The sequence below is a fragment of the Ischnura elegans genome, chromosome 1 (assembly GCF_921293095.1).
Source record: "Ischnura elegans chromosome 1, ioIscEleg1.1, whole genome shotgun sequence".
Classification (NCBI taxonomy): domain Eukaryota; kingdom Metazoa; phylum Arthropoda; class Insecta; order Odonata; family Coenagrionidae; genus Ischnura; species Ischnura elegans.
Window position 1 is genome coordinate 136,854,957 of NC_060246.1, and position 25,450 is coordinate 136,880,406.

General features: G+C 37.6%; 2 protein-coding genes across 2 annotated transcripts in view; one reads left to right on the forward strand and one right to left on the reverse strand.

Moving 5' to 3' along the window:
- Nucleotides 1-25,450, reverse strand: part of LOC124170623 (mite allergen Der f 3-like) — a 49,903-nt gene that overhangs the window by 19,555 nt on the left and 4,898 nt on the right. The gene's annotated exons all lie outside the window — the stretch shown is intronic.
- Nucleotides 1,824-19,819, forward strand: LOC124170619 (androgen-dependent TFPI-regulating protein-like). Its single transcript, XM_046549454.1, has 5 exons — nt 1,824-2,443; nt 9,791-9,934; nt 13,933-14,162; nt 16,541-16,692; nt 19,347-19,819. The coding sequence occupies exons 1-5, from the start codon at nt 2,246-2,248 to the stop codon at nt 19,400-19,402; spliced, it is 780 nt and encodes a 259-aa protein (XP_046405410.1). The 5' UTR covers nt 1,824-2,245; the 3' UTR covers nt 19,403-19,819.

Genomic DNA, 25,450 nt, shown 5'->3' on the forward strand with positions numbered 1-25,450 from the left:
GTAGCGGGCGGATAAAAAAAAAACACCATCACGTTGCGCAACGCATAACACCTGAGGGAGGGTCAGGAATTATGCAGGCAAAATCGTGGAGAAGCACTAGTCGTGCCTGACGTCATTGAAGACTTTCGTGAGGGGAGTTTAACTGGGTGTACAATACCACACACCCATTGTATTCTCATGAACATGTTTTCGCTGAATGTCATTCGGGTTTTTAAGACTAGAGGAAAAGATCTTGGCAACAAAAAAATCTAACACTTTCGTTCGCCAAGAGATATTTTTCGTTTTTTTCGATATCTGTTATTATTTGCCGTTTCCTGTAGAGTAGCAGTTTTGCCCTGACAGTAGGAATAAAATTTTACCGACACTTTGATAGTGAAGAATAAATAATTGACAAGTCTCGAAAACTCCATAGTATAATGGAAAAAACTCCATCCATAACTCTCCATCTCGAAAACTCCATCAGTATAACAAAAAAAGTTTATAAGGAAAATAATTAGTTATAATATTAGCAGTTGGCTCATGGATTCATACTATTTAAGCTCCCATTGTGAAAATACTGAAATTCCAATCCTCATTTGTGCTTAATGAAGAAAACTGCTCCTATATACTTCTTTTTTTTTCTCGGCTCTCGTAGGGGAAAATTTACACCCATATTGAACAAATTTTCGCGTCTCTAACTTGGCCCTCAATTATTCACAAGATTTAACACAATAATTTTTGGTACTCCTCAGGCGATGACTACGAATTTCAAATTTTTTGCCCCATTTGATTAAAAGAAAAAAGATGAATAGATACGGCGCACACTCAAGGGCACTCCCATCATAACAGAAAGTGACGCAACGCTGAGATGGTATTATGTAGGCAAAAAAACTCTTGAAGCATGTTGCAAAGCGTTTTGCGTCAGAAAAATCTTCCGAAAAAATTGAACTGCTATTATTAAGGTATTGAAATGTGCTGTGTCACTCACGGCCTCAGAGCTCACAGGTAATTGCTTCGTATTGTTAATTTGAAATTGATCTCTTAAGGCTATTTAGCATGATTTATTTATTTTAGAAACTCATGCATTTATCTCTTGAGATAGGAATATAATGAGTGCATTATAAAAGACAAGAGTTTATGTAAGCTTGCGCAATTATCTGAATGACTGAACGAAAACAGGGCCAGCCCCAATTAATGTAGATAGCGATTTAATTTCCAAGAAACTCGTCTTATTGTAAATCTTGTATCGGTAAACGGAAATTCACCATCAGTTTGAGGTTAACGGGAATTTTATCAAAAAGAAAAAAAAATATATAAATGCATGTACCACAAAAAATGACAAACAATTCGAGTAAAATAAATAACTTTGTACCACAAAAACATAAATTACGGGGTGCATGAAGAAACCTATAACTATCTCATTTGATGCCCATCGAAGAAAATAAAATTCGGTAAATACCCCGAGTTGAATATGTAAACATAGCAGAGTTTATGCTGTTTCCACATCATATCATACTTCTTTTTTATTTGCCCACTTGGAATTTCATCCAGAGAATTCGATCCACTTGTTGAATCTTTTCCTTCAACCTCGATGCCTTCTTATATGCATATCCGGCATCCAGGATTCTGAAATGTACTTTCTCCTTCAGGACAGAAGTATTCTCGATCCATTTCCACCCCTTCTACTCTATTCAGCCGAGCGGCATGCATGGTTAATATCATCGAGGAATAAAAATTACGCCACACGTTCGTTCCAATGAGTTGTTGCCTCCTTCCCCATTATCTCGCCTCCCTTTCATAAGCGCGTATCCGCCTTGTTATCGCGTTCGGAATGCTCGCACAGCTCGACCGCTCGAGGGGCTCACCCCGCTTTTTTTCTATCCCCCAGGAGGTTTATCGTCCCAGTGGCCCCTGACCCCCAACCACCCCGGGAGACTTCGTCGTGGTGAGCAAAATAGAGAAGAGAGGAGAAGACACTCGTCCAAGTCGTGGCGGCCTTCGAAGAGGGGCAAAGAAGAGTGACTGATTCTCTCTCCGCAAGGCGAGTGTGAAGGAAGGAGGAGGCGAACCTTCTCATTCACCGTCCTGGGACTCTGCGTGTTAGGTGGTCATAAAGGTCGGCACGATTGGACTACGGCCCCCGCGGATGAGAACAGGGGACGGCCGGCTGCGTCGACTTAGTCTCTCCCCGGTCTAGGATAGGAGAGAGAGGGACTACGTGTGTTTTGCCATCTCCAGAAGAAGCAGTAGCGACCGCCGGCCAGCCATGTCTTCCTCGTCCGGTATCCTACAGCTGGGCCAGCGTGCCTTCCACTTGGGGATGGTCGTCTACTACGCCGCGGTCAACATCAGAATTGTAATGGACATGGAGCACGCGTACGAGAAGCTGGGCAGGCCGAAGGGAGATCCTGAAGTGAAAAGGATGCTAGATGGATCGGCTACGTACTTCACCATGTGGAACTTGGTAAAGTGTTACATCGCTCTTGTGTTAAATACCGAGGTGTCACTTGGCGTCTGCACGATCTATGCCATTGCTGTCACTGTCATTAAATCTGAAGCACTTCCAATTGGTTGCAGAGCTGGAAACACACAGACGTCGCTTTCCATATTTTAGTACTCATTTCCATTATAATCAGCTGCTATCAGTTCCAAAATTCTTTCTATCTCCATATTCAGAGCTATAATTTTTAACGATTGTTGTTGTTGACTGTAATTTTTAACTCGATTGTTTTGTGCCTCTAGAAATTTTCCGCTGCACTGGATAGAATTAAGGCCTTCTGATATAACTGAATAGATTGCATAGCTAGGGGACCTGCGTCAGGTTCCCGGCCACTTAGATATTTCTTGGTCCATTGTGCCAACCCCATGTTATCCTACCTGTAACTTGCAGGCAACATACAAGATCTCCACGGTTAAGATAGGAATGATCACCCGTCCAGCATTATTCTGGGTTAAATATCGCATCAACGATCTGCGGGAACCGTGAAGTCAATGCCCCTTTCCCTTAAGTATTGCACTAAATACATATCAAACTTGTTTTAGCTTTCATGCTCGCTTTTCTCACTTTGTTTTACCTTTTTCTCCCATCGTATGCAGAATAAAGGAGTTCGAATTTTAGGAAGGGGTAATTGGAAGGAAAGAAGGGGAGAGTAAGGACAGGGAGGGCAGATCCGTCAACTTCGAAAGGGTATTTCGATTTAATTGGACAATTAAACTCATTGTGGAGAATGGAGGAGATATTTAGTCGATCCTTGCTCGCTATCCCACCGCCAGATAGGTCAAGAAAGGGGCAACGTTTGTAACCTACTGTGGTATTAAAAACGTCAATAGCCTAATGTGGCGATTTGTTGTTGGTATTCAAATTCATACGAGGCCTACGAGAAATTTCGTTGTCGACGAAAATCGTAAAAAATATCCTTTTCGAATTACCCATGCATCTTAGACAATCATTTTTTTATACTTTTTACCTCTTCCAAAATCGTTTGCTATGCCGCGCTGCAAGCTTTCGCGAGGACTTATAAATTTCTTTCATCCACTCTTTGTCACTAAATTGAAATTTGAGTAAAAAAATATGGCCAAATGGCAGTATATGCGTTTACTCACCCAGAAGGAACAGAAAGTTTTAATGTCTCTCACAGTCAGTGAGGGTAATGGACAAAATGGCTTTCACCTAAGGAACAGTTTGAAATAAGAATTTTTTTAAATATCAAGATAAGTCTAAACAAAAGGGAAAAATACTTGCTCCGCCCTGATGCACCACATATTCGTCCTACAAGCTGATTCAATACCATATCTAACCATGCCAAATAACACTGCGATTGTGCATGAAAGGCTATCATCTGATGTGAATACAATTTACCGGCACTGCGTAAAAATTGTCCTTGCAGGCTCATGGTGGAATAGCTAATTTGCCATTAGATGCGCAGCAATTGAAGCACGGATATATATTTGCGCCTAAAAATAGGTTGATACATATACGATTCATGAAGGTTAAGCTTGATTTGTTGAAATTTTTGACTCGTTAGAAGTCAAGACTCACATTCTTAAGTATGTTTTGATTTTAAGCCTTAATATCTGCTTGCTTTTAGAGTGATGATATAACTCATTGAAGTGAACTTAGGGTCCAGAGATTTGTCCATCAAATAAGGCTAGTATAACTAGTCCTCCAAATTTCTTCTTTTTCCGTTATTCCCGTCGGTATTTCCTTACCCAATAACGAATCCAGATGAGCTGACCTCAATTGATTATTTCCTAAGAAGCATCATCATCACTGGTCAACGATCATAATATTGATTTGACGCGGCTTTCCACTCAATTCTTCTATCAGCTAATCTTTTCACACCTACATATTTCTTCTCTTTCACGTCCTCCTTTTCCTGTTCCACTTATTTTCTTCGCAGTCTTCCTTTTCACCTCTTCCCACCCAAGAGTTCCTATGCGATTGTCTCCATATTTCCTGAGCACGGATGCATAATATTAAGGGGAAATTTCCGCCTCGAGGAGCAATATTCTGAATTGATGAAAAAATTCACTCGAATCCCAATCGGTAGCTCATTTTAACTCATCTAATCATGACCATACACAATGGTGACCTTAATTAATTCCAAACGCTCGTATTCAAGACATTTTTACCGTAGAAATGGGCATTCGCAAACTTCATTCATGCCAAAGCTCACGGGAAATCTCAAAATATTTTGCGTTTATCATAAATATACTAATGATGAAGACAGTGTTAGGACTCATTATAAACAATATTATAAATCATGCAAAGATACGTTTAAACCAAACAGAGAACCTTCGATTATTACTTAACTCATTTTTTTTAAAACTCACCTCAAAATGTGCTTTTAACTTAAAAAGATTTTGCACCTTGGAATCATTTAATGACCGTAAAAAATATCTCACTCCCATCCGATTACTAATTCAACCACTGTGAAAGAGTGGCACAAGGGGTATTAGCCATTTTATCCATTTTTTATTTAAAATTAACATCATTCGTGCAGCCAATGTTTTGGTTTCTTCTTATGGACGTCCGAGCATTGTAGAATGCCATACTGCGGTTGCAATATTTTTTCGGGTTGCTCATTTAATATCGTAGCCAAAATCCCGCCCTCATCTTACATTCAAGGATAAACAAGTTTTCCAAAACTTTGTTATTTTTGTTATTTTCTCTAAAAAGGTAAAATTTCCTCCTGTGATTCGTAACATAGATGAGATCCATCGTTATATATCCATTTAACAAACAGCTTCTTACATGGCCTTTGGGAGATTAAGTACACGTTCAGACATACCCCATAAAGTGGTGGTGAAATTATTATGGTTTTTAAAGCACTTTCCTTCATTTTTGCATTTATCACGCGAAACCTTATTGGCAGAGAAGCGTTAATGTTTTTTGAAGCCTTTGACACCCGATCTTGACCTTTGACATTCCGCTTTCACATCGGCCTGTGAAACTAATAACATCAGGTTATTCTATTTCCAAGAAACTTGTTTATTCGTACTTTTAATTAGCGGAAATTAGCATTTACAGCTTCTGATCTGGGCCCGAGGATATGGATATTTAGGCACACCTATATTATGGAAGACTTAAGTTTGAAATTAATAAGCATTAAGTAATCCGTAACATTTAATTAGGCGGACTAAAATTCCATAGTCTATCGTAGACCAGAAAAATTCCTTAAAGCTATTACCACAGCGGTTTGTCAGCTTTAAGAAGATAAGATACCTATTTCCTGCTCTAATACGAATACAATCAAACAGTCATCACGCAAAAGCTTTCTTTTTGCAGTAAATCACGTTCAACATATCCATAAAATCCGTGCTCACTTTGATTGGCCCAATTGAAAAATATTCACTTTCATTGGTCCAATTGAACTGCTCAAAATAAGCTTTATGAGTCATGAAATTCATTAAGAAAAAATTTGCATTCATTCAATACATTCTTAATGTCATGTTATGGTAAATTTTTTTATTCAATATAAGAATATAATCCGCTTCATTAGCATTATGTTCTCCCAGGAGGGAAATTCCCCGATTAGAGGAGTCAATATATTTATATTTGTTGACCTCATTCACGATAAATAGAGCCGAGATCTTTGCTGATATTTGCATTTTTCAGACGGCTGCGGTAGCAAAATAGCTCCCCGCGGGTACCCACGTTGCTTATCGATTGCGATAGCATACCGGTTAATTTTATTCGTACTCCAATTAAGTGATTGTTCGGTGCCCATTGGGACTGAACTTATAAGTGTAATTTTAATTTATCTCCGTATTGAGTAGAACGTTATTATGTCCTTTTCTAGATCTGAAGGTTCCGGGAAATGCAAATGAAATGAGAGAGTAATTTTAAACCGAGAGTTCTTGCTCGTGTCTATCGAGGTCACGAAAATGCCTTCCCAGTCCGACTCCTTGCCTCCGTAAGGAGATAATTGAAGGTCGACTATAAACCGCTGACCACGCTGGGAAAATGGATACCTTCGACAGCTTGACAATTTGTATCTCATTCAAACACAAGCTGCAAAATTCGTGACCCGGTTTTGAGATACTTGGATGGTTCATTATTGATGCTCAAATTCCTAACCATATGATGAATCGTATTTCGTAATCGGCATAAATCTTTGGATTTTCTCCAGGATGCGTACAGCGATGGAATGAATAAATTTTATGGAGCCTCATTCGTTTTTCTTACTTCTAACAATTGTGCGACTGTTGTTTTTCTACGGTATTTTCGAAAGAGGTTTCTCTAGATTTTGCGAGACTTACGGTTACCTTTATTACCTAACATTTTTATTCAATATAACTTTGATGACCAGCTGAATTTCGCGGCAATTACAGAGTAATTGTTTTGAAATATTTTCAAAAATTGGCATCACCCTAAATTTTTCTCTCATTTAGGTTATGAGTAAAGTTAACTCTATAGCACTCGTATAATTTTAATAAGTATTTATCTCTATGGTTTATACTTTACTCCATACTTTATTCAACTATGAGCATTAGGGATACAGACACGCGATTTGATATTTGATGTATCAATCACTAGCGGGCCAACCGGCATTACTCGGAAAGGATAATACCCAGAGAAGTGGGAAACTTGGAAATCATGTTCTCACGGCAGAATTTTTAGGTGAAGGAACAAAGCAGGTATGATGATGGTATACATATGTGTGAGAGCAAATCATGAAAAAAAATTATTTCCGCACTGGATCAGCTCATACCCCGCTCCACCACATATATCGTGTGTGACCGTAAACCAAAAACGTCCTGTAAATGCATACCCCAGCAAAAAGGTAGGCACCAAGGGGATTAATAGTTGAGTCTAGTATCCTTTGAGTTATGTTTTCCCTTTGATCTTGTCAAGGGTTGTGCCTACCCGTCAGGATGTCCAACCACAGAAGATGCATGATGTGACGTAACAGACGGTAATGAGAAAACGACGCAAAAGACGCGTTGGACACAACTAAAAGAAGCACTACGAGATTTGGGAGCATGAGATGCAACTTAGTACTAACTTTGGTAGCAATCCATGCCGCCGTATGATAATGCATAGCGGACAAACAAACAGACATCCCCTTTCATTTAATCGTAGATAATTACTAAAGTCATGAGAATGTGTAAATGGCATTTGTAAGCCCTTGGAGAATGTCCAGTGAGCGCCGCTAACTGCAGCATTGCAAGAGCATAAAAACTCACAATTTCCTTCTGAGTATGTTATTAGACGGCGTGAAGGTCAGTCTCGCCGGTTGAATAATTAGGAATCGTCCGACATCAAGTGCATATAATATCTCTATATCGGACTTATCCTTGACAGCAGACACATTATTATTTTTAGCTATTGACCTTGCGTTTTATTGAAGATATATTTGCACTGTACGCGCAATTCGACGTTTTACTCTGTAATTTATTTTTTTTATAAATATAAATATTTAAATTTTAGAATTTTCATGAGCAGACACAACTGTAATGCGATGAAAATATAGTGTGCAACTATCTCATGTAGTATATTTGAATTTAAAAGCGATGAGGAATAAAGGGATACTATCAGATAATTATGCGTATTGAAATTATCAAATTCAATTCATAATTATGTATAATATTTTCATTCCGTAGTTTGATATAGTATACTTGATTCAACAATAAACTACCAATAGGCCCATTTTAAGATACTTAATAAAAGATTTTAATTTCTCCTGGTGAATTATATCTAACTCGTTTAGCCTGTTTGAAACCCCGAGAAGTATTCATCACTTTAAGATACTTATTGGGAAAAAGGTGCGTGGGGCGAAAATAATTACGCAAATCCTCGTTACTTAGAATATGGCCATAAATGTGAATCCATCCAGTAGGCCATTTTCGCTCAGCTCGTAGTGCAACTATTTTTCTCATTGTAAATCGCTGATTCTCAGTATATTTTATGCATAAACAGTTAAATAAAGATGATACCCGAGTATATTAATTCATGCTTCAACGTAGTGCTTTTAAATAATGATTCATAGGAAATAATTCATGTGTAACCTAAGTATTTGACCAAAGAGTAAGTTTACACAATTTTATTCACAACAAAAATCAATGGACCACTGCGATCTGGTAACAATGAGATATGATAAGCATGTTTCACTGTCTCCATTTCGTTTACATCACGTGATCCGTTGAATATCGCTCTTTGACCGATTTCATTATCAACAACGGTTTCGGCTCGCTCTTAAGTTCACGGTCATATCATAAGTATCCACCAAAATGAATCACTAAGCTTTCGTTGACCCTAATGGAAAGATAATTTTTTATTCTTCGCTTTTATGACTATCCTCATGAGAATTTTTGTCTCGAAAAGATTGCAATCGTAATGGAGACAGTGATATCTGATAAAAATAAAATAATTCAATTGAATTTTTTTTGAAAGCTTAAAATAATAGCAGACATGTCTGCCTCTTATCGCTCCTTTCAGTTCATTCAGAGTTGTCTGACATTACTGGATGCCCTTCTACTTCCTCATGACTCATTCATGTTATTCGGAAGCAATCGCCTTTTTTTATTTTGTATCATTAGATGTAACACTTCGAAAAAGTGTTTTTATCGTTGTTTTTCAAATGCAAATTGCGATGGCGAACTTACAAGTGTGCTGCAAAAATGAGGTCAAATTCGTGGATTTATCAAGGCTGAAATTTTACTAAATTTATTTCTGGTCATTAAAGCATAAGGGTAAATGGGATGCAGCTTTCCTTGCATGGTTACCTTTTTATTTTCACCAATTTCCAACGTTGACCGTTTGCGGACACATAATTTAATAAATACTTACTTTTATTTTCATCATAAGTAAATATGTTGTAGCAGGGTAAAAATAATTGTTTCCATCATCTGATTTTCAAAATGGTGAGTGTTGTTTTTTATCATGTATGCTATAAACCTGTTTTATATTGGCTTTTAACATTATTGCCCTTCAGCGATTGAATTATTTAGCCCTGAGAATAGTAAATATAGTCAGAAAAACGTTGGTGATACCCATTCCCCAAATTTCAATTATTTATTTAACCTCAACACGGATTGATTTCAATTATTCATGAGAAAATTACGTCTATATAATACCCTGAAATCCATTTCAGGTCGGATCGGGAGTAAATTATCCATTAGATCGCCCTAAGTCAGTCTAAAGGGGATATGTGTCTCAAGTTTCCCCAACAAAAAATTGGGGGAAATTTGAGAAGTGTTAGAAAAATCTCTTTCGTTTAGTCATAGTTTTGGAGGGGAATGCAACATCATTGTTTGAGGGATGGACAAATTGACACCCATGATTAATCCCCCTCTATTCTCTCCACAGGTAATGCAAGAGCTGTATTTTACCCTCTGCTGCACAGAGTATCTCTTCGAGTATTTCCCGAAGGCCCTATCTCCAAATATGCAGGAGCAGCTGCGATCCTTTAGGAAAATGTATCTACCGGTCTTTCTCTTCCCATCTTCATGTGTGAGTACCAGGGGCCTTGATGGTAAACTTATCTCTCTTGATGGCAGATTTTGTGATGCATTACATTTAATTTGTCATTCTTTTTTCTTCTGCTCATTTGATTCAATCTTATTCCTTTGTGTGTTTGATTTTATTAAGGTTTACCCGCGCAGTATAGAATGAAAACACTAAAATTTACTAGTGAAGTATGTCATGCATACGATAAAAAATATTTGTAACTTTCCTATTCCCGGTACACCGAGTGGAAAACTTTTATTAATCCCCTTTCCAGATGTAAGTCTTTAAATTTAAATGGCATTCTCGCTGAATAATACCTATTGAACGCAATACTCAATGCCGCCAGGATCGCACAATGGTCCATACTGCTGACAAAAAGCGGCACGATAGCCCACGGAATCCTTAATAGAGTTTTTATAGGTTTCTTGAGGTCGCTAATTACGAATTTACCCTCCGATCTTTAAAACATCAAACTGTTAGCGCGCACTACAAATCTGAAATAGTGCTTGGGTATTCTCGATATCTCGTCTCCTGAAATGTCGACTCAGGGCAGAAGATTTTTTCAATGAATCCTTGTTGTGTCGGAAAATAATGATCGATATTGATCAACCATAGTATTCATGATTTTCTGAAAAGGAGGTATCAAATACATACTCCTAAACTCCTTCTTCCAAGTTAATGCATAAGGTACAGAAAAAGCAGCATCGGAGTTGAAGTTTGCCATCATTTTCCGAACATAACTTTTGCATCTGAGTACATTTAAGAGCTCATTTATAAAAACGTGGACATTAGCGTAAATTAGTAATTTTTCCGAAGGAAAACTAAATAAAGCCCTCGGCACTATTTTTCAACTAATTACATATCACCTTCGGAACTATACGTTCTCATAATACCGTAAAATTTTGATAAAAATTCGAAAAATATCCCTTGTTTTACATCAAAATTAAAAAATAATTTTTTATTACTTCTGTTTGCAGTTCGCAGAACTCAAATTGGTGTTCCAGTAGTGATTTTATAGCCCTCTGAGTTGGAGGCTTATTTAAACGCTTACTAGGAATACACTGACTCTATCGAATGTGCTCAATTTCAGACTGGCCTGTGCCCACCAGCGCATTCCCAGCCACCTGTTGTTATCACTAATATAAGTAGCATGGATTTTCCTAAAACCCCGTACCAGTCAAACTCTTCATAACAGAAGTTCATTTTTGAGTCGGTGCTGGATTTGCGTAGCTTACGTAGTAGGATTTACGTAGTTACGGGGCCTGCACCAGCGTGAGTCTGCACCAGTGTGCGTCATCTAATTTACCATTGAATCCATCGCATTTTCATTTCATTGCATGAAACGACGCGGGTCCTCAATCGAGAATTGGATTAAAAATTTCTTACCTAAAACCGTGGTTAAAAGTATTTCTTTTTATATAAGACAGTAAATATTTACTCTAAAACAAAGGTTACACAAATAATCTCAGTTAAAAATTGACATGAGTCAAACAAATCACTCATTACTCGATTAATAGTGATGCGTAATCCGTTTTGCCATAAGAATTATTATGCTGTTACTAATAGGCTTAATTAAATAGGTACGACGATAGGTTGGCCTGTTTGGGGACGTATACACTTATAATGACGTATGCTATCCTCTCGACCGGTCTTATTTTGTCTTTTTGGTGAAGATTTACTCCTTTAAAATGTACGCTATTACAGTATACCTTTCAGAATTCGTATATTTTTTAGCTCTATAACAACATGTGCCTTTTTCTCAACTATAAAAAAAAATTCATCTGAGAAAATATTGAGGAATAGTTTTCTGGTTCAAGATACAAGAAACTGTTGACCGGGATCTACTCTATATACCCTAAACATTTTAATATTATAGCATAAGTTTTAAGCGGTTTTTCAGCCACGAAAAATCAGCCAACTGGTAGGCATGCGTCTTATTCAGCCAATTATTTGCTCATTGCATTCATTTTAATTCACTTTGGGATTTTGTCTTCGTACATATTCGTTTCAATAGATACTATTGCGTAAGCGTGACGAGGCCCTTTCCGCGAATGAAACAGTTGCTATTGGTACAATACAGTGCACATTTTCTGATCAGCGTCAGTGCCTGGTCAGTGTGTCTAACTCCTATCAAGGGTAGTCCAAAAGTAATCCTGGCTATACGATGTTATTCATTTTTGACCTCGAATAATAGAGAAATGGATGGCAGTGTCCTTAGCGAAGTACCGTCATCTTATCACGAAAGCACCAAGCGAATAGATGTGTCTTTCCTCCCTAAAACTCCTATTGCCACATACCGCTCAAGAAAAGACATCAATGCTTCCCCTTATTACGAGTTTTCACTGTATCCAAGGCAACTAGCGACGCAGACCTTCCGGTAAGGTAACCTCTATTCTTTGTTAACTCAGCGCTCATTGCAAATAATGGAATTAATTATATCATTGCATCAATATCTAGCTATCTATAGGCTGAAGGGAAGGTCTTTCATAAGTAATCGCTATTTTCACAATGCTGAAATTTCTTTCGCCTCGGCTGGTTTCCCCTAGACTAACTTCTGTATTGCAGCATAGAACTAAATTTTCAAGGAAATGCAGTCCACTGCTACCCTTTATGAAAGCACCTACCTTGCTAACAAGCACAAGGTTTTGACAGCTATGTTGGTTTTGGGAAAAAATTTTAACTTACAAAGAAATTTCTGGCAATAGCCAATTTATATATTAATTTAAAATTTACCACATATTCCACCGTGATATTTGCAACGTCAGATTTTCATACCATCCAGCATCAAAAAATATATTAATCATATAGTATCATCTGCCAGAAAAATTTCTGTCGCAGCCATGTTAACCATGCAGGCAACTTTGTTAAATGATGGGATCTTGCTATTTAAGTAAATAGCTGTATAAATTACTAAAAATCCACAAATATTTTCCTCTAGTAGTAATACTGTTAGTCACCTGTAGGGCCTACCAGATAAATTTACAGATTTTTTTCACTCCCACGTATGAGGATATGGAATATTTTTATGGAGAAATGGGGGCTCGGACAAAAATGCTCCCTTATGTCAGCCCTGCCCAAAGCTGTCATTTCTTAAGATTAGAGGGGTCAAAGTCACGCAAATGTTTCCTCTCTCTCAATTTTTCTTAAAAACACCTGCGTATTTCCATTATAGTGGTAAATTTTCTACGGCCGCGCTGCGGCGCTTGTTTGGTGCTAGCTTACCCATTCCTCCGACTTGTACAACACTCCATCTTGTTAATCTTGACTTGTTAATCATATCTCTATCTCGGCATTGGCCCATTAAATATTTCAATCAGTTGCATGGACCGAGAAAGTCTCATATTTCCACCCCTGATCATGAACTTCTTTTTTTTCATCAAAAACCCTCTTTGAACTTAATACTTAAATTCCTCACAGTAAGTTCTCCTCGGAGCACTAACGATATTACAAGAAGGCCTTCTGCATCTCCGCAAGTCGTCTCAATGGGCTTGTGGCTGGAGGCGTCACAAATTAGACTGTTAGACTGTAGGGGACTTGAAAAGTTATATTGCGCGTTGAGAGAGATTTTCCTGTCTTAATCCGTACCCAGCATTGATTAAAGTTCTCTATTGTTTGAAGAAATATCACATTCTTACACTTATACGATCGGGCAAAAATCCCTTTCATTTAAGCATATATTTCGGGCCATGGAATGGAATGGATGGAATGTAGTACTAGCATGATACTCTCCGTATCACAGAGAAAGATCTCTCTCCTAAATAGCTAAAATAATCTAAGCCTGGCTCGTAGCCTCCAAAACGCTATCGGAGTTATTACAATACCACTCTTATTTTGGCTCCCAACCCAAAATATATATTCAGCACTCACTGTAATAACTGCATAATAAAATATGATAGCATGGGAGGGTATTATTAATTAAAAGGTACTACTAAAAATCTTGCATGAATCGTTGTATTTGCCGCAGACATTTCACAAACTCACTTCCTCCATACGTTCTGCAGGAAGTGGTGTACACCTACTGGTCGCGCTATGCGTACTCGCCGCCGCAGGTCTTCGGCGACATCCTGGACGCGATCAACCCGATGTGGATCAACCACGCCATCCACTCGAACATCGTGCCCATTGCGATCCTCGAGCTACTCCTGCGTGCACGCACCGAGGGCGTCTGGGACGGCGGACAACTCAACGACACCTTCAAATTGTTCACCCTCTTCACCGCGTACCTCGCCACGTGAGTGCCATCTACTCCATCAAAGGGGCGGGGTTATTCTGCATCATCAAATTACGAATTATTTCATATGTAATTGAAACTACCATCCAATTACTTATGTTCCTAAACCTAAATTTGAAGCGTACAAACGATTTTATAATTATTTAGCGCGAAAATTATGTAATAAACTTTGGCAAGTATTACATTGCTGCAATAGCCAAGCTGAGTTGATTAATAAATTGAGAGACTAGTTGTTTAGTCACAATAATTTTGAACTTCTCTTTAAGGCAATTACTTATTTTTCCTCAGCAAGGGTTCACTGGATTATGTAATGCTCTTTTATTTTTAATTTAATTTGACTTCAATTTTTGTTAAATAATTTAATTATAATTTTCTATTTTGCAATGCTCTTTGATCACATAATTGATATTTAATGCATAAGTACACTCGTTTCCATGATGAATCATGGTTGAGCTGCTTTGTTTAAAACTACTGTATAAAATGTGTTGCCGAGCATTTTTTTATTTTCGTTGAATGGCAACTCCTCGAAAAGATTGAGTTTTCTGGAGTGCCTAATTTTACTGTATATCTATGTATCTAGGTGTAATTTTTGGGCATTGAAATTAATGTCTTTGTAATTAACAAAAATATGTAAATAAACGCATTCAGAGAGCTGTTAGATATCCAAATGATGCGTTCAATGAGTCATCCATCGGTCGAGGCAGCAACGGTGACACTAGAGTGCATAAATAGGTGTTCCCCAATTTATGCGCCTTGCGATGGCGTGGTGGAAATGAACCGTTCTCTTGGCAATGTTCTTCAAATCGCACACTGTTGGCGGTCACTTTATAACTTCGTACCAGTGCCAGTATACGTTCATACCTGTGACGTCATCCCAGTTTGATCCCATATCCGGAGATACAGAATGACCCCCGTCGATGACTGAATGTTCGATCATGTAAACAATGGAAGCTTTCCTAGCGCAAAATATTGCTCCCAACGCCAATTTTTTTTATTAGGAGTCATGAGGAGGTTGTCTTGGAAGTTTATATTACCCTCTTTTTCTCGTGTTCTTTTATATTTCCCAGGATAAAATAGAAAAAAATATTAGATAGTGCCGACTAGTTTTGTAGTCACTTAGTGTAATAAAAATGCGTTATATTTTGGTAAAAGGTGTTAATTTCTTTATAATTAAATATTAAATGTTGCATAATCTATGTGAATCGTAAACTTTATCGATGAAGTTTCCCATAAATCGGCAAAATTTACCGATTTAAGCTTTCCAAAATGTGTTTCAGTAACAATTTTTCTGACATCGATCATATCAAGTCAGTTAAGTCTATTAAGAAAATACATAATATACACTTTTTTTTAGCTTTTATTTCTGGACGGTTAGTGAGCCCAAACCTTTGATGACCTATCCTCACATTGCACTTACCTAGTAAAATGGGCTAAGTAGTTCAAATTATGAATATAAAATCTTCAACGTCTTTTGCTCAACTAATATTAATGTATTTTATAAGGCATGCCAGAGTAATTTTCCGAAATCAAGGAAAGTAGCTCTACAAAAACAGGAATTTGGCGATCATTAAGAGGACGCGGACCTCCTGCTATACTGGTTTTTTATGAAGGATTATTCGATTGAAACTTGTACTATTATCTCAAAATTTTCATGGTTATAAGAGTAGACTCAGCTCAATATTTTTCTGAATCTCAAATGATAAAAAAATACGTCCGACAAAATTATTATATGTTACACGGTAAAATTTTCAAATTTGAGATTAAAGTCAAATTTTGCCCACAATCTACTTTAAACGTCTTAAAAATTTCCGGATGGGTTTTAAGGTATGCGTCCTCTTAATTTTCGCCATTTTCCTGGTTTTTTTTCAGTGCTACTATCCTTGACTTCGGAAAATTACACTAGCATGCCTCAAAAAATACATTATCAACCGTTGCACATAGATACACGTTGATAATTTTGTATTAATAATTTCTAAGCCCATTATCCTCTTAAGACCTGATAGGTGTATCTTCTGCAGAAAATTTGCATTTGTCATATTTTTCCTACAGGAATACAAATGAAAAATATTAATACGTAAACAGATGAGTATGTTCAAGCCCAGAATGAATAGAATACGATGCAAGCGGCACTCAGCACTTTGAGACACTTTTAAATCAGGAAATGATAATAATTCAGGAGTGTCATATATCACCCATTTTTAATGTAGAGGTTACAGTGTGTCTGTGATCAATGGGAGGGCAGATCATCACAGGTTTTGACTCACTAACCGCCCAGAAATTAAAGCATAAAAAGGATTCTTCACCTTCTCCGTCACAACAATTCGTCTACCAACTAACACAGGAGATCTGATGGTAGTATTTCTATTTTTTTATGCCAGGGTTCTCGTAGGACGTCATCGAAGAGGCTGCTGGCCGTACCCTTTCATGGACTCAATGGATATGAAAGAGTTTTGGGCCTTTACCTGTTTCTGCTACATAATGGGCTGGATCTATTTATGTTTGGGCAGAGGTTTGACCCGAATCTTTTCCGGTAAGTATCTTCTCCCACCCACCGAATCTCATCTGACCTTTGGTTTCTTCACTCCTTTAAATCAATTTATCTTTCCGTTGCCCTGCTCTAATTTTATTTCTTTTCACTCCCCATTCCAGCACAACCCGTGGAATAGAAATTTTACACCGTCCTTAATTCCGTCCGTCAATTTTTTACGATGGTTATTTTACTTTTTCATCGCACTTTCTATCACTTCTCATGTGCTTTAGTATCTTACTTACGCAATCATTTCAACTCCTAGTAACAGCGCCTTTCCATCCGGTTTCTCCCCTTTGTTTCATATGTTCTTTTCTACAAAGCTGTTCTTTTCTGTACATGAACAAAGATTAGATACCTATTCTAGATTCTAGTAAAAATAGAATTAGATATCTACCACTTATCTAGATTCTATTTTCACTAACCTAATGTAAATGCGTTGATGCTGTTCCTGCGTTCATTAAATATACAACTTGATCGGTCCTTAAAACAGTACAATGCGTAGAAGACGATCAATTTAATTAGATGAAATGATTGAGTAGTGGATGATGTCCTTCGAGGTTCTATGTACGACTATTTTCTATGAGCTGCAATTATTTCAGTGCCATATTTCCATAGGCAGGTCCTTTCATTTTGTTTATTTTCCTCGTTTTTTTTAGCAGTCTAATTTATTTTTCATTTAGAATAACAAAAAACTATAAACGCGGTCAGAGCAAAGGAAATTTTCTCCACTTTTTATTTTCACGTAGTTTTGCTGTATTTATGTTGTTTTTTTTAAGCAACTACTATCTACCGACTAGCCAGGAGTGCACCTCTGCCGAGTCGCACGCAAATGTATGTATATATTCGCGTGGAGAAATTCTTCGTCGGTGGAAAAATTATTTGTCCCGGACCGAAATGGATCCAGGATGCCAAAAATTATTTCCAGTTGCTTTGTGTAGTCTCTTCTCGGTGGATTCCGATGAGCATGTAGTGTAACTAGCCAAAAAGTTCTTGCACGTGGCGCCATTGTGCCTTGACTAAAGACGAATACGGCACACGCGAGGTGTTTTCTCTTTCATTGAGTTAAAAATAACACGACTTGCCAGGCTTGAGCCACAGCCAACTGGCCAGCTTATCGAAATCGCCCATTTGAGAACGCGTATTCCGAAATGCTGCAAGGGAAGAATTGGCCACCGTTTTCACCAGACCACGGGCTTGCATTGACCTAGGATTAATGCAGGGTCATCCAAATGACCTAGAATTAATTCAGGGTCATCCAAATGACCTAGAATTAATTCAGGGTCATCCAAATGACCTAGAATTAATTCAGGGTCATCCAAATGCACCACATTCGTTTTACCTTACTTTTTTTCACCTTCGATCTACATTCTCCTGAGCTTTAAGAATTTTCAGATGAGAGTACTTTGTAAAGGTATTAGACGACAGCATGATGTAATGCTGCTAGATTAATCGCATACAATAGGGTCGTTTCCTATTTTTTTAATTGCCTACATCGAAAGATTATTACTCCTGGAGTACGTATTTCACGCTTTTAGATTTTGAAATGACGATATCCATTTTTCGCGATTTAATGAAACGTGAAAATTTTCAAGCGCGCGAAAATGCGACAGCTAAGTATGAATGCTGGGAAGAGCCCGTCTTACGTCATTCTGGTTCTGGCTCCCTCCGTGTGAGGCTATGAGCACAGCTACGATGCAGGCTGCTAGCAAGTAGCTGAGTACCCTGCTAGCTGATAGCGCTGGCCTTAAATAAGGATTATTAATTCCCTGTCAAACGAAGGAAACTTTCCGACCATAGGCAGTTTTAACACGTTGCGTACCGGGGTATTTAAATTAGGTGATTATTAAGAAAATGTTTCCCTGAGCTCTGTGCCTCATGCATGCATTGGTAATATCAGACGATGTAAAACTCCTATCCACTCGTATAGAATCTAGGTCCCTGTGACGTCACGTGGAGTGGCATTGCATGCACGCCAATCTGGCCTTTTTCAAATGAGGTTGATATTGACCATTAACATTCGTCTAAACTTGGATTTCTAAAACCAAATAATTTGTATATTATGAATACACTAATGATCGGTAACGAATCTCAATCAATGCCTTCCGTTTTCTTTGATGAAGGAAACTACCATATTATTGACTCAAGCACTCGGCACTAACTTCGGGTACTCTGCCGGATGGTTAATTTCATGAAAAAGTTTTTTTTACCTAAAATAATACATCAGTAGAATTGATTCCTCCTTCTATCACATCTTTCAATGGCTCCGCATTTTCCAAAACTGTCATAATTTTCATTGCAGTCTCATGTACTTTTGTCCTTTTCTTACAAAAATGTAGAACAGTGGTTAATTTCCTTGCCAACGCACTGAATTACTCTTGAGATTTCATATTTTTGAAACGAACATGTCTTCATTTTTCTTTGCCTTCGATATTCCTGTGCCAAATTAAAACCAAAATGTATGTAGAAAACGGGCTCCCTGATAGAAAGCATGGATGATTGCAATGATCGTAAATTCTGAAGTGAATACGTTTATCGTGAGAAAGATGTCTCGAAAGTATCCTTTTGGTTTCTCACATTGCCCTGCACCTCAATTTTTTTAAGAACTCGACAAGAGATTCTAATTGATGTTTTCTCCTACTTTACTATTTTTTCAGTTGGAATGAGAGCTGAGCGACCAAGTCCTGTCTCTTCGAAGATGAAAGTCCGATAGATAGCAGCTCGCTGCATGGGACGATGAATTGTGGCTTCGATTGATATTCAGCCACACCTGACGTTAATCCGCTACTCTACACTTATTAATCGGCGTGAAACTTGAAGATGGGCTCAGTCCATGTTTAGTGATGGGTTTATGTCATCTCGCGGTAGCGATCAAAAACCAAGCGGTGTTTTTATACTTCAGTCACTTATTATCCCATTTTATTCTATGTTTTCCTATTTAAATTCTATGATTGAGGTGATGTATTATCTAAATCCACGTAGCTACACGGCATCCCGGAAGAGTCTTTGATCATCGCAACCATTTGATCTACGACGATCAATGGAAATTTTAATCAGAATTTCTGTTTGCAACACACCATGCCTCGAGAAATCGCCAAAGAAAACACTAATGATAAAGGCCGTTTTACAAGGGGTACGGAATCGCGCGGGTTAGAACTGCATCAATTTCTAAAAATGGCGTGGAATTGCGCGAATGCATGACCGAAATTAGGACAGGGGCTACTTCGCCATCTCACGTCCATGCATGTGTTCTAGCAATTCACCACTTTGCACGACGCAATTGACTGCGCCTTCGTACGCACGTCATACTGTGAAAGTACGTGCCCCGTGTAAAACGGCCTTAAGGGTCAAACATAATGTGAGAAAAACTTGAGTTGAAATATCGCCTATGCACTCAATAAAAACAAAAGTGTACTGCAGTGAATATTTCTCGGGTCTCACGCCTTCCGTTTCGATGGGCGAGTTGCACATCCGAACGTCGGAAGGAGACGTGGAGGACCCTACCCGATGTGGTGATCCGAGAAATCTCCTCTGCCATTGTTGGCCAGGAAAAAAACAGGCAGAAGTGTAGTACATCTTTCAAGTGTGCACAATCAGTGTAAACAAAAAACATTGCACTTTTAACATAAGACACGGTCACCGGCGTTACTTTGTGGAACTGCTTCATCATATAATAAAATAAAAATACTTTGTTCTACTCCACACTTTATTTTAAATAGTACAACCCGGGTTTCCGCATATCATTTACCTGATGATATCATGATATGCAGAAACCCGGGTCGTACTATTTATTATAAAATGTGGAATAGAAAAAAGCATTTTTATTTTATTTCATACAAAACGTTGGCATATTGTTTTAATGGCGTTAATCTTTATTAGCACGATTCCTTGAGTCTGAATCACACGATAATTTTTTCCATCCCTTCCGAGGGACGGCTCCAGCGATGGCGGAAAAAACGACCGTTTCTCCGATCATTTTCCGCGATGGCTCGAGGGATGGACTTTCCATCCCTCACCACGTCCCTTATTCCGTCGCTGAAACCTACGCTGACATCGTCCTTCCACCAGTCATAAGGCACAGCCGCTAATAGTGATTGTGACGCCACGATTGGCATTTAATTGAATGGTATTGGCAGACACGGAAAGTGACGAAAAAAAGCGATGGAAAAACTAACGGTGGGAATGAACGTGAGATTCACCAAACGATGCGTAGAGCGATCACTTACTCTTTTGGTCCCTGAAAACCTATCGCTTGAGCTATCATCATGGGGAACGTAAAAAAATGACCGTGTGATTCCGGCTTTAATTTCAGATCTTTAAACAGACTATTTAATTTCAAGTTGATTTTTGGTGGCAAGGCATTAAGATCGATATTTCTGCTATGAAAAGAATTTCAATATTTAAAATATGAATATTATCTTCTGAAGACTGAGCCAATATCTGTGCCAATATCTGTATTTATTTAATAAATGAATTATTTTTTTAAATATCTAAGTCTCTTGAATTCCATTTAAAGTTTCAATCGTTTCTGTTTCAGAAATCCTTTGGCTAATTGAAAACTTACACATTTTTGTGTGATTCGGAATGATAAGTTATGTTATGTTGGAATTTTATGTTGACTAAAAGATGAATAAATGAAACCAAGATAAAATTATACCTTAGTCATCAGACTTTTGTGGGCAGAGTTGAAATTTAAGGCATCTCCATTTTACATTGTATACCTCTTCCTTTTTATCGATGGATTATTTTATGATCAACGGTTGTGTTAAACTATTTCTATATTCAATACAAATCATCCATCATATTCAATGATTATTAGTTTTAACCTTCATTACCAATTAAATTGATCTGCTAACTTTAATCAATCGATTATTCAAGTTCAAGGGGTTATTTTGTGTTAGAATGGCGTTGTAAATCCATTCCCAAGTCACTTCATTTCTATCACTTCAGGTTACTATACAAAATAATGGTCAACCAAATAATATTTGGAATCAAGTCCTATGAAAAATCTCACTGGAGTTGGAATTTACGTTGGCCTGTTTTTAAATTTCTTTCATACTTATTCTGATTTTCCACCAAAGGATGCACTTTCACTGTTTTATGTAGAGCTATGTTTCGTATTTGAGTGCTACTATCACAACATTTCGCGCCTTCAGTGTTTTTTTTTATATTTGTTTTAGATCCGGGAAGTATGTTCGCAATCTTCTCCACATAAGTTATTTCAGTGATGATTCCATCGTTATAAAATGTACTGTGACTACATGATTAGTATATCACTCATTTAGGCAAAAAGGTTTTTTGTGAAAACCATTGCTCTCTCCCCCCCTCAATTTTTATTTGGGTCACATGATCTCAAATATAAAATTTTCTCCCAATTTCATACCATTAATGCTTGTTGAATTCATCACCAAATTTTATAAGCACTATTTAGGTACATTGAGAGTGAATGGTTATCTTGTATATGTAAGGGTAAGAATCGATTATTAATAATTTTTCACTCTAATATCGTGGAAATAGGATGCATTTATTTTGTTTAAAATTAAGAAAATACTTAAATCACTAATAAAGAGTCTGGCAATTTTCTCCAAGGCTCTATCCTTTTTTTTATTTGCTGTTCCATATTGAGTGAGGCACGGTATTTTGGAAAAAGAAGAACCGTACGTGAGTACCGAGCGTAAGATTAGAGTTCCTTATTGAATGGCGGCGTTAATTGAAGACATTGCACAAAACCTAATACAATTGATAGCATAATAAACGTGAGGTTTGACAGAGCGAAATTTCTTGAGCACAGAATGCCGTTGGCATTTTTTTCAATGCTTTCCTTCCGCGTTTCGATAGCTCACACCTTGAATCATGGAGGAGGACATCTCGGGATGAGAATGAGCTTGGACTAAATAAAGAAGGAGAAAGAAGATCCGTAAAAGACATTAGGACAGATAAAAGCTTGATGTCAACAGTTTGTGCGTCAAAAAGCTGTTAGTTCTCAGAAGAATGAGAGATGGCGTTCGGAACACTAATATTTTTACTATCAATTCCTCAGTGAAACCGGAAACGAAGCGAATTTTTCGGAAGGTTTTTAATTAAAATTTTCATAATTTCTTTCTGTGCACGGAAGTTCCTCTTGCTTTGAAAATGTGCGGTGCCAGAGGAAGATCCGAAATTCCACTAATTGTAAGTTGAATAATCCACCTTGATCTGGAGTTCCATATGTAAAACCGGATTTCACACGGACATGACGTGATCAAATTACTGGGGGCTTCTTTTCCCCAGTAAACTTTCTGCACTGTGTTTTTTTTATATTTCGTTGAATTCCCGGCAGCATATAACGTCCATTCATTAAAAGCCATTTAAAAATCCGTTTTGATTACCAATATCTTGCCCGGAATAATACTTTAACCTTTCGCGGCGAGAGATTGAGTCGATTTCGCAGAAAAAGAGTCAGATATTTTCCTCGAATATTGATAAGTGCCAATTCGTCTGAATTTTTGTTTCCTTTTAAATGCTACTACAAATATTCAATAGGAAAGGTACTCCATGCGCGAGATTCACATCCGTTGAGAAGACCTCCGTAATAACCTTCCTGTAGCCAGAGCAATCAAAACAAATTTTTATGCCTTTCAAATTGAACATAAGTACGTCCTAGTTTTCCTGGAAAGTACTCAAGCTCACTCAATTATAGAGCTTTAGTTGCCCGAGAAAAAATTCTTTCACGGTCTTGTTGAGTGTGACTCATTCAGTATGGCATACCGCTGTTTTTAGAATTGCCTCGCTCGCATGTTTAAAAACATTAAAACGAAAACAGTTTGATTCATATTAGGTGACTCATTCCCGGCCTGCACGACAAAGCTGCATTCAGAGCATTGTGCTTTGAATTTCTCTCTTGCTGTCGCTAGTAATGACAGATTTTTTTCCTTCCATTGATGGTTAAACATTTTTAACTTATTTTTTGCAGTAAAATACTTTTAAAATTTAAATTTCTAGCCTTTTGTTTTTCACTGACTAGCATAAATTACTGTTAGATTTCCTTTGTTTTCGATAGATCAATTAGAAGGTGCAATATTAAACTAGATCGCGCCACATAATTTTTATGAGCGGGCATGTAGGACTTACGTAACACCTCCTTCCAATTTTTTTTCAACTTTTACCCAATAGTATTGTGATTGACCGACTAAATATAAGTTTGTTAGTTAGTTTGAATATAAACTTCTATCATTCTTAAATGCATAATTATAAATCTTTCGTTTAAAGCCCATTCGTTAATGGTATTTGTAAAATTTCGGTATTAAGAGGGAATGGTTGACTTAGGTTAGACTTAGATTAGGTTTGACTTAGGTTAAACTGGCTCCCCCAGATTATATATCTGGCTTCGAGCTTTGTCTGGAGTTAAATAATCCTCGATTCTTCATTTATTCCGCATTCCAAGTGGTTTATCATTGGCTGAAGACAAAAGCATTCATTCATGCTAAGTTTCCGGCGAGATATTTTATCGATTAGCAGCCTTTTTCCGCTGTTGAGGGTAAGAAAGTTTTCAAGTCAAAAATCAAGGGTCTCTTTAACAATAAATCAGACTCTTAGAAAAATTTGTCATAGTGGGTCTAGTATATTTATAGGTGAGTTTTTGTGGATTAAAAACTCCAATGAACGTGGGGTTTTCACTCACACTGTCGGCAGTTGGACGACGAAAGAAGATAAGTGCCCAGGAGTCATTCATTCATTGGTGAAGTAGGTGAACAGAATTGATTGCTAAGGATATAAAATTGTACATATTCACTTGCGTACATAGGAAATCTTTTCGTGAGTCAGGTACTTTGAAGAAATGGTAATTTAGCTTCTTGCGTAACTTTGAAGCACTTTTTTCGATTGCATTATTGGAAGACCGATTAGGGGTCCGCGACAACAGAGAACCTTGTTTTAAATTTCCAGCGGTCTATTGGGCAAGTTGCCTGCCTAATTTCGTAGTAAATTTATTGATCAGGTCAAAAAAACCAACCGAAGTTAGTGATATTCAGTGAAACAATAACTTTAGTTAGGACATTTTATATGTCAATGATACTAAAAAGTAACCGTTACATAAAATATTTAGCTGTATTTTTATATTTATTTTTTGTTATAATTTCTCAAATCGTTAATCCAGGCCATGGCCTCTACGAATGACTACGAGGAATTTTCGTAAAATCCTTATTTCTCATCGTAGAACCTCGATCAAAAGACGCATTTAATCGCTCGATGACAATGAGTACGATAAGGGTATTTATTTACCTCTAAGTATTGGAATTAGTAAAGTAAAAAATGTACTACGACAGGTCATATCGGCAGCGGTTACCTCATGCTGTGACGCCCGTCTCCCGAGGACCCGGATTGTCTCTGAGAGCCCGAGAAAGGGTTCGAAAAAGGGTCACCCTTCGGTCCAGGATACCTGGTTATTTCTCGGCCCCACCAAAGTACCACTAACCATTTGTTTCCATTCATTGGGTTCCTGTAGCTATATTAGACTCTCATCTGAGCCACTAAAAGAATTTTCTTTTTCTTTTAGCGATTTAGCGTGTCGTAATAGCCGTTTCATTACATCAAAGCTGGCGTCTTAAACCAGTTAACACCCATTTTGGAAGATTATATCCTTGGTATCGACTCATGGCGGTGTCTTTGCATCCCAAAAGTACTTTCCGAGGTCACGTTCAGGGAGTGCCTTTGAGCCAAAGATTCCAATGACTAAAATATATACCCTCTGAAAAGTAACGATAAGGTATTTTAAATATTTAAT

Coding starts and splice junctions, on each gene's coding strand:
- LOC124170619 (XM_046549454.1), top strand. CDS start 2,246: ATGTCTTCCTCGTCCGGTATCCTACAGCTGGGCCAGCGTGCCTTCCAC. Junction 14,163..16,540: donor TTCACCGCGTACCTCGCCAC/GTGAGTGCCATC, acceptor TTTTTATGCCAG/GGTTCTCGTAGGACGTCATC. Junction 16,693..19,346: donor TTTGACCCGAATCTTTTCCG/GTAAGTATCTTC, acceptor CTATTTTTTCAG/TTGGAATGAGAGCTGAGCGA.